Consider the following 10031-nt stretch of genomic DNA (forward strand, 5'->3'; position numbering starts at 1 on the left):
AGGGCCACTGAGGTCACAGGCATCTTAGGAGTGGGGGCTCAGAGCATAGGACAGGTCACAGTGTTTATTTTTGCTTCTCAGAGCATAAAACTAGTTCTAATTATACTTGAGAAATCTCTGGGAACCCAGAAGCAGGGGAAAGCAGCTCTGTTTCCTCATAGAGCCAATCAAATTCCTAGAACTGATCCTAAGGTAGAAGACTCAGAAGAAGTAATGTAAATTCATGCTACTGTTGCAGATTAACAACAACCTTAGACACTTGGATGAAATGTCCTGGAACCACGTGTCCATGTGCATTATAAATGGTGGCGGCATTCGGTCTCCCATCGACGAGCGGAACAATGGTATGCTCCCCAGGCTCCGCGTCCTCAGCTCAGAGTCCTCTCTTGGAGCATGTGCATGAGCAGCCCCAGCTGATCGCTGCTGCCGACCCTGTACCACAGTGTCAGTCCTTCAGCTTGAGTTAACCACTGCTCAGGCAGTGCCTTGTCCAAAGGGCACACACTTACATATGGGTTCTCATGTGTATTTGCACACAGCGGCAGCAGGTTAAGGTTGGTGGAACCCAAGCTTGATCTAAACTTCTGATTCACAAGTTAAAGAGAAATTGTTGCCGATTTATGCAAAATATTGACAGCCTCCACCCTGATCTCTGGAAGGAGAAAGTCAAAATTGTCTTCTGTACGGGAGAACATACCACTGGATTACATTCTTTTAGTGCATTTACAGAAATCCAGGATTATGTTACATGATAAAATAAACCAACTAGACAGATACTCAAGACATTGTTGCTGTCTTCCCCGATATACTGTCAAAACCACTCAGCTTTGGTGTAAGCTCCAAGCTCATCTCATTGTGTTTATCAGGGACAGGCAGCAGGGAATACCGCCTGTCTGGAGGACCTGAGCAATGCTTAACACCCACTGAAGATCCAGCCTCAAGCAAGGAGATCCAGGGCAGGGCACAGGTGACTTTGTAGCCACAGCTCCTGCTTGTCTTGCTCAGTGGTAGAGGGTACAGCTGAGCCTCTTGGAACCTATTCCCTCCCAAAGTGTCAGAAGGCACTTAGGCACAGCTGATGCTGATCTAACAGCCTCTCGTGGTCTCATGTCCTTTTCATCTCCTCTACTAGTCCTAAAAAAAAAAAAAAAACTGGTTTTGGGGTAAGCTTGTTCTCAAGATATTTTCCTTCTTGCCTCATCTGTGACTACCCTCAGGCACAATTACATGGGAAAGCCTGGCTGCTGTGTTACCCTTTGGAGGCACATTTGACCTTATCCAATTAAAAGGCTCCACCCTGAAGAAAGCCTTCGAGCATAGTGTGCACCGCTATGGCCAGTCCTCTGGAGAGTTCCTGCAGGTGGGCGGTAAGTCACACTCCCAGGTGAAGTGGGATTTCCGGCTAGTAGGCCTAGCTCCCTCTTCACCAGGACCTCTGTGGCCAAGTTTGCTCAGGTTTCCACAAGCCAACACCAGTGCGTAGTCTTTTAATGGCCCTGGACTCCCAGACCACTGAGACTAGGTCAGTGTCAAAGCCCCAAGGCCCTGGCAATGAGCAGTATTTGCCGAGTCTGACTTGGACATCAGATGGGCCCTCTGCAGTAACTAGCCCTCCAAACTAAGCAGGTCAGCTGCACTGAAATCATTTCAATTAAAATCTTAGATGTTTAGTCATTCAATACCCTGTAAAAAAAAAGTATATATATATATATATATATCCCTCCTGTGTTCCAAATCTGGGTCCAGATGAAACATTAAATTGTCTTCCTCACTTCTCCAGCAGGTGTAGTTTTAAAACTATCAGTGCCGTTTCAAGTCTTCTGAAAACAGTATGGCAGTATGTGCATAGTTCATAGCACAGTACAAGCAGCACCTAGTAACAGTTTACATTGTAGAATGTTTTCAGATACTTGAATAAATCAATTCTTTAACTGAAAAAAAATGTATATTGTCTAGAACCATGCAGGTCAAAGGCATGCAGTGTCTATCAGTTATTAACATGATGACTCCTGGGAGGGGCAGTCTGCTGAGTAGACATCCCTGATTATTTATTTTTAATTAATTATTTATTGGTGGGGGGCGCCCTGCTCTGTAGACATCCCTGATTATTGAAGCAAAGGGATTCCAATTGGGCAGAGCAGGATACAACCCTAGCCTCACCCTCACAGTGGTTCTGATTCCATCATGACCTGGGGCAAGTCTTCGAGTTCTCTGAATGCAGAGAAAACCTGTCCTGCTTATCTCACAGATTCCAGAGAAAATGGAATGAAAATAAATGCTTCCCAAAATGCAAAGGACTTCTGAAGCACTTTTGTCAATTCTACAGTCCAATAAATTAACCTTTAAATTAATATTCTTATTTGATTCTAAAACCATATCATGTCTTCAGTCCTTTGACTGTAGATGGTGGGCCCCCACTCGATGGGTATGACAGTTTGTGGGGTTCTCCCTCTGCAGAACCCTGTCAGGGCAGAGGGGCTGCAGAAGGTGGTGAGGCTGGGGCCTGCTTCCTGTGGGGTAACCCAAAGATTTCGCGATTTTCCAGGAGAGAGTGGAGGGAAGAGCCAGGCTTTGACGCTCCAACACGGTGCTGGGTAGCTGTATGTTTTGTGGAAGTTGCCCAAGTCCCAATTGTTACCATTTTGTAGGCTTCAGAATTGTAGCAAACGCTTGCCTCCTCTCATCTATGCCTTTTTTTCCAAAACTGCTGAACTGAGTTGCTGGACCAAAACATTCAGGATTTTAAAAAGATGTGGTTTCTCCCCAGAGTGGTTCCTTGCCCATTCTGGGCCAGAGCCCCTTTTCCTCCCAGTGGCTCTGACTCCACTTAACCAAGAAAGGGAAGCCGCAATGTCACCTCAACTTTCTTGCTGAAATTCTACTCAAGCACAAACTATATGAAAACTAAGCCCAGCATCCCAATTCTAGGTTTTGGCCAAAAATCTTTCTTAGAAAAGAGAAATTTTCATTTGAATCCAGTGAAAACATACAGACTCATTTCTTTTCTAGGAATTCACGTGGTGTATGATCTTTCCCGACACCCTGGGGACAGGGTAGTCAAATTAGATGTTCTTTGCACCCAGTGTCGAGTCCCCAGGTACGAGCCTCTCAGAACAGAGGGGGTATATAACGTGGTTCTCCCGAGCTTCCTTGTCAATGGTGGTGATGGATACCAGATGTTAAAAGAAGAAGCATTACAACATAACTCAGGTAAGCACAAGTGCCCATTCCTCTCCACGTCCCGAAGGTACTCAAGAACAACAGTACTGGTCTGAAGAGGGAAGTTGCTCATGATGCCAGGACAGCGAGGCCAGAAACCAGAGCCTGCCCCATGCGACCAACTCCCTCCTGCCTTGTCCCTTCCCAGCACACATGCCCATCCATCCAAGCCCAGGGAAAACACATTTTTAAATCAAAAATATTTTAAAACTTTTATGTACATATAAACAGCTGTTTAAATTGTGAAAAATGCATTTTGCACTTACAGAGAAAACATTCCTCTAGAACTTTAGGTTGAATGTGGAAAATCACCATAGTAAATCATCTCAACTTAAAGAAGCTTTTAGTGTGAATGGGTCGAGGGGTGCATGGGATATGACCACACCTCTTCAACACAGTGCATTTGTAGACCAAGTTATGGGAACCACACTTGACCCAGTCAATATTTTTATATTTTTGTCAGCATTGAGGGTCATTAGACCCCGACCTTTTAAAAATCTATTTGAGCCCTGGCTTGTGTCGCTCGGTGGATTGAGCACCAGTCTGCAAACTGGAAGGCTGCAGGTTTGATTCCCAGTTAGAACACATGCCTGGGTTGTGGGCCAAATCTCCAGTTGAGGGTGTGTGAGAGGCAACCAATCGATCTCACGTATTTCTCTGGCTTTCTTTCTCCTTTCCTTCCCCTCTCTCTAAAAATATGTAAGCAAAATCTTTTTAAAAAATCTATGTGCATAAAGTCCACTGAGAGACTATACCACCCTGTCCTCTTCTCCAGGGCAGAAGACACATGCACAGCTTTTCTGAATCTGTGGGATGGAGTTCAGCTGGCTTCTTCCTCAGCCTTACAGCCTTACTATGGTAGACCTGCCTTTCTAACCACTTATCCAAGAAAAGTGGAGAGCGGAGTCGGCAAAGGAGGCAGCCCTTCCTGGGAAGAGGGCACTAGCTGCTTCTGTCCATTCCATGATAGAAAATGTAAGGACAAGCTTAACAAAGCGTTCTCTGTAGCCCGACAGCCATCAGCCCCCCCATGAGATAAAGAGGGTGAGGCTGTGCAGCACCCAAGCCCAGACTGATGGGTGTGGGAGAGAAGGAGCTCACACTGAAGGCTCAGGGAGCCTTGGCCCTAAGGCTTCTCAACCCTGGATATACATTAGAATCACTAGGGGAGCATTTTAAATTAAATACCAATACCTTGGCCCCAACTTTTAAGATTCTAATTTAACTGGATTTGAAGAAAAGCCTTTTCCAGTGATTCTCAGGTATATTCAGGGGTGAGACCAGAGAGTTCTTTTTTAAGTATTAGTGATATTTTTTATTGAGATTTTATTGACAGTGTTAGTTTCAGATGTAAAACAGAATTATTTGATCTTTGTATATACATTGTGAAATCACCACAATAAGTCCAGTTAACATCCATCACCATACATAATTGCAAAAAATATTTTTCTTGTGATGAGGACTTTTACAATCTACTCTCGTAGTGATTTTCAATATACAATGCAATATTAACTATAGTCACCATACTGTACCTTACATTCCCAAGGCTTATTTTACAAGTGGAAGTTTTTACCTTTTGATCCCCTTTACCCATGTCTCTCACCCCTCAGCCCCCTGCCTCTGGTAACCACCAATCTGTTCTCAATATGTTAGGTTGGTTTTGTTGTTGAATCCCACATATAAGTGAAATCATATGGTATTTTTTTTTTTTTTTACTTATTCCACTTAGCATAATGCTCTCAAGATCCATCCATGTTGTTCCAAATAGCAAGATTTTATTTTTCTTAATGGATGAAGTGTGTAAACACAGACTGAGGCAAAAGTAGGTTTACAGTTGTATGCTTTGAATCAGTTTATTCTTGTATTATTACTTATTATTGTATGTATCATTTTCCACACAAACTGTAAACCTACCTTTGCCCCACTCTGTGTGTATGTGAATATATATATGCTATAATATGTATAATCACAATTTCTTTATCCATTTATCCATTGATGGATACTGAGATTACTTTTTTATCTTGGCTACTGAAAATAATGTTGCATTGTACACAGGAGTGCATATTTTTTGAATTAGTGTTTTTGTTTTCTTTGGATAAATACTTGCAAGTGGAATTACTGGATCACAGGGCAGTTCTATTTTTTAACTTTTTGAGGAACCTCCATAAGGTTTCCATAGTGGCTTTCCAATTTATATTCCCACCAGCAATGCAAAAGACTTCCCTTTTCCACATCCTCACCAACTTACTCCTTGTCTTTTTGGTGCTAGCCATTCTAACAGATGTGAGGTGATACCTCATTGTCATTTTGATTGGCATTTCCATGATTAGTGATACTGAGCATCTTTCCTTGTGCCTGTTGGCCATCTGTATGTCTTCTTTGGAAAAATGTCTATTCAAATCTTCTGCTCAATTTTAAATCAAAAAAATTTTACTGAGTTGTATGAGATATATATATATATATATATATATATATATATATATATATACCCCCTTTATGAGATATATGAGTTACAGAGGGGTACTTTTAAAATATTTTATTTATTTACTTATTTTTAGAGAGGGGGGAAAGGAAGAAGAAAGACGAGAGAAACATGTGCAGGAGAAACATAGACTGATTGCCTCTCACACACCCGCAACTGGGGACTTGGCCCCTAACCCAGGCATGTGCCCTGATCGGGAATTGAACTGGCAACCTCTCAGTCCGCAGGCCAATGCTCAATCCACTGAGCCATACCAGCCAGGACCAGAGTGGTATTTTTTTTTTTTAAGTATATTTTATTGATTATATTGTTACAATAGTTCCAATTTTTTTTCCCCTTTGCTCCCCTCCGCCCAGCACCCCCCCTCCCCAACAATCCCCTCTCCAAGTCCATGCCCATGGGTCGTACATACAAGCTCTCCCGCCTCACCCTTTCATATATTCTTCCTCTTCTTTTTTTAAAAATAATTAATTAATTAGTTAAATATTTTAACAATAAAAAATAACAATCCCTCCCTCTCAGACTTAAGACCCTTTACAATCTTATAAAGGACAATGGACGAAGGTCTCGAGCTCCTCTAGCTGCTTCAAGCTGGACAAGGTCGTCGTCCTACCTACCCGTGGGTCAAGAAATCCCTAATAAGAGTGGGGGTGTGGAGGGGAGGGTGGCCTTCCCACATGGGGAAGGATCGTGCAGACTCCAGGTTGGTTAGCTGTCTCTGGACAACAGCATGCTTGGTTTAACAGGTTGGCATCCTTGTTGTATTCTGGGGACAACAGGGTTAAAGGATATCATTCAATCCGTAACCACTAGATGACAAAAGACAGGTATTAATTTTTCAATGTCCCACATTAGGGAAAATAAGGGCTTCTTTGGAGGAAGGTATGCCAGGTACTTCTCACCTGTCCAAAACCCTTTTGCCCATTATACTTAGTTTGGACTGAGGGAAATATTTTAGGTTTCCCCCCTCTCAGGCCTCTGGGCTCTTTCTGTCCAAGCCATTAGGATAGAAAAGAGAAACCAGTTTTAAAGTGAAGCCCACAAACCACCCCATTCTTCACCAACCCAGCCACTTAGTTCAGCCAAAGCATTGAGTCTCAGGAGGCAGCAATGCAGACAGCATTAAGTGAGGCCTATACGTACAATCACTCAGGTAATGAGATCGTAGGCTTAAGCCCTTTGAAAACAGAAAATACATGTTAATTTATGTAACATAACCCACATACATGTCTCTAAATCTGTAGGACTGTCTTATCGGAAGGAAAATCCTTGTCCTTCTAATATTCACTGAACTTGCATTTCCATTCTTTATATTTTCATTTTTTCCCCCCACTAAAAAATTTTTTTTTGTTTTTCCATTACAGTTGTCTTACTTTTTTTCCCCCTCCTGCTTCCCTGTACCCTGCCCCCCCCCACATCCAGTCTCCACCCAGCTGTCCATGTCCATGGGTCATCCACACATGTTCTTTGACTAGACCCTTCCCCTTCTTACCCCTTCTCCCCCTCCCATCTCCCCCCCCCCCCCCCCCGTCACCGTTAGTCTACTCCTTGTTCACATACCTCTGGTTCAATTTCGCTCATTTGTTTGTGTTGTTCATCAGTTTCCTGCAAAAGGTGATAGCATAAGGTAATTTTCTTTTGTTGCCTGGCTCATTTCGCCAAGCACAATTCTCTCCAGTTCCAATCATGTTGTTGCAAATGGCAGAAGTTCCTTCTTTCTTTCAGTACTTATTCATTGTCATTTTCCCCCTTTGTACTCGTGTTCCTCTCTGTCTCTCTCTGTTTCTTCATCTTCTTAAAGCAGACCCTTTAGCATCTCTTGCAATGCTGGTTTGGTGGAGATGTATTCTTTTCGCCTTCTTTTGTCTTGGAAACTCGTTATTTCACCTTCCATTTTGAATGAGAGCCTTGCTGGGTAGAGTATTCTTGGTTGTAGGCCCAGAGTGGTATTTTTAAAATAAAATTTTGCCAGGTTCCTATGTGTTTGTTGTAGTTATAGGCAATTAGTATTTCTTTATCAGCTTTCTTCTTTTGGAAATGAAGTCTCCATTGTCTGTGCAGCAATTTTGTGAAAATGATTCTGGAGCAGGCAAGCAAAAGGAAGTCATTGTATGTCTTAACTATTTTCTCTTGATCCAGTTTCCTCAGGCCCTTGTTCTGGAGTGGTTTCAAGGCAATGGTGTGAACAACCTCTTTCCTGAGTCATCTCAGAGCTGACTATTCCCTCAGTTATCCAATAGTAACCAATGGGCACATTCACACCTCAAGCACAAGAAAGCAACCAAATTTTTTGCATTGTAATCACTACTTCTTTTCTGTGACACTTTATCTCTGCTGATGAATAGGTTATCTTCCCCCTTGTAATTACAAAGAACTTCAGAGAAATATATTGGTTTTCCCCAATCTTACTGTTAAATGATTCCTCCTCTGTAATTAAAATAATATCTTTATTTTTCTAGGTGACCAAGATATCAACGTAGTTTCTCAATACATCTCAAAAATGAAAGTAATTTACCCAGCAGTTGAAGGTCGGATCACATTTTCTTCAGGAAGTCATTACCATGGATACTTTCCTCTAATATTTCTCTCAGTTTTGACAACTATCATTGTTTTATACCAATAATCACAAACTCTCCATGCCAGTACTGTGTGTAATGCCATTTTTTCTCAAATGAGAGTGAAGCCTGCCTTTTAGGAACTGTCTTTGTAATGGCAGAGACCATCCTCACAGGTTCCTAGAAGCTGAGCCTAGAAGATCTTGAATGAAGATACTGATATCATCACTCAAGATGGACAACTTAATGAACACACAGGAAGGACGGGGGAAAGAAGGGGAAAGGGTCTAGTCAAGGAACTAGTATAAATGTCCCAGGGTCATGGACGACAGAGGATTGACTGTGGGAGTAGGGTGCAAGGCAGTGGGAGCAATGGGGGAAAATTGGGACAACTGTAATAGAACAACAATTTTTTAAAATTACATTTAAAAAAAGAATTTAAATGAGCCCTATGAGGGAAGGCAAACCTTTAGTTTACATATGCAAATTTTAAGCTCTTTAGAATGATACTTAATGGTCATCTCTCTTCATAATTATCAATAGCCCCAAGTTTCTGGATGACAAGTCTCTGCTTAATCTCTGGTCTCTTTTTTTATTTTCCTTTTTAGCTCCTGTTATTATAGCAAGTTTAATGGACTAAACACAGGGTAGTATTCTCTCTTGTGCCACCTCTGTGCCTTTGATGAGTCAAGGAACAAACGATGCAGCAGATAATGAGACCGGCCAAGCCAAGGGGCAGGAAGAAAGGGAAAGGAAATACAGGGCACTTGGGGCCAACTTACATTATAGAACAGAAAGAGCTAAAGGACATTTCGATTTGATAAGGAGTAGCAGCATAATGCCTGACACGTGGTATTGTTAATAATTTTGAGATTCCATCAGTTCTGCCTCAATGCTCTTTCCTCCGTTCTTAGCTTTAAGGTGTCATGAGAAGAGAACCTTCTAAGGCAAGCTGCAATTCTAAACCTGCTCCTGTGGCTCCCCAGCAAGTGCTAGCACTGTACTTACTCTAGTCGCACCACAAACACACACACACTTCCTCCCCCAGTTATGGAAAGCATAGAGGGGAGACCAGGGTTGATTTTAAAAATACGGTATACAACATAAATTTGAAGTCAGCTCGGCCTCCAAATCTGAACAATTACTCTAAAGTCATTCTCAAATCTTGATATGAGAACTGCCTGGGAGTGAGCCCCTCTGAGAGGGTGCTCAGGAAATACCCAGACTGAGGAGGTGATAATGCCCAAAGAACAAATTGCTTGCTTAAGGCGGTAGTGGGAGCACGTGAATCTGCTCAGCATTGCATAAATGAGAAACAGAAACCTTCACCTTAAAAAATAGTAAGCATTCCCACCTCCCACCTCCCAAAAAAGGACACCTACAATGACTACAAAATAAAATAAAACAGAAACTTGTGTAGGTAATAAGTGAGTATGGAAGGAGTTTCTGGGTGCTAAAATATTCTGTCTATGTCTGGTCATTGGTCACTCAGGCCTGTTCAGTGTGTGAAATCTGTTATTTATGATATAGACACATTTCTAAATATATTTATGCATAAATAAAAGATGAAATTGAAAATAGTGAGCAAACAGCAGCTAGAGGTTTTGAAAGGGAATGTTTGTTTCTTAATATTTACAAATATTAAGTACTCTTGATACAAAATATATATTTTTTAGTTGCATAACCTCTATATACAGGGTGTTGCAGTAAAATAATATCCTCAGTTCTATGTATATACACATTAGCTGTAAATAAACTAATGGCAAGATGACTGT

The 10031-nt window shown here is 41.8% G+C and overlaps 1 protein-coding gene across 1 annotated transcript in view; it reads left to right on the top strand.

Moving 5' to 3' along the window:
- NT5E (5'-nucleotidase ecto) overlaps window positions 1-8702 on the top strand; it is a 53625-nt gene extending 44923 nt beyond the window's left edge. Inside the window, exons 6-9 of the mRNA XM_090279635.1 lie at window positions 239-344; window positions 1218-1367; window positions 3010-3210; window positions 8161-8702. Coding sequence (XP_090135761.1) covers window positions 239-344; window positions 1218-1367; window positions 3010-3210; window positions 8161-8324 — 621 coding nt within the window. The 3' untranslated portion in view covers window positions 8325-8702. The remainder of the gene's footprint in view (window positions 1-238; window positions 345-1217; window positions 1368-3009; window positions 3211-8160) is intronic.
- Window positions 8703-10031: the final 1329 nt, after the last annotated feature.

Source organism: Furipterus horrens, unplaced genomic scaffold (genome assembly GCF_987537825.1).
Source record: "Furipterus horrens unplaced genomic scaffold, mFurHor1.1.pri manual_scaffold_6, whole genome shotgun sequence".
Lineage (NCBI taxonomy): Eukaryota > Metazoa > Chordata > Mammalia > Chiroptera > Furipteridae > Furipterus > Furipterus horrens.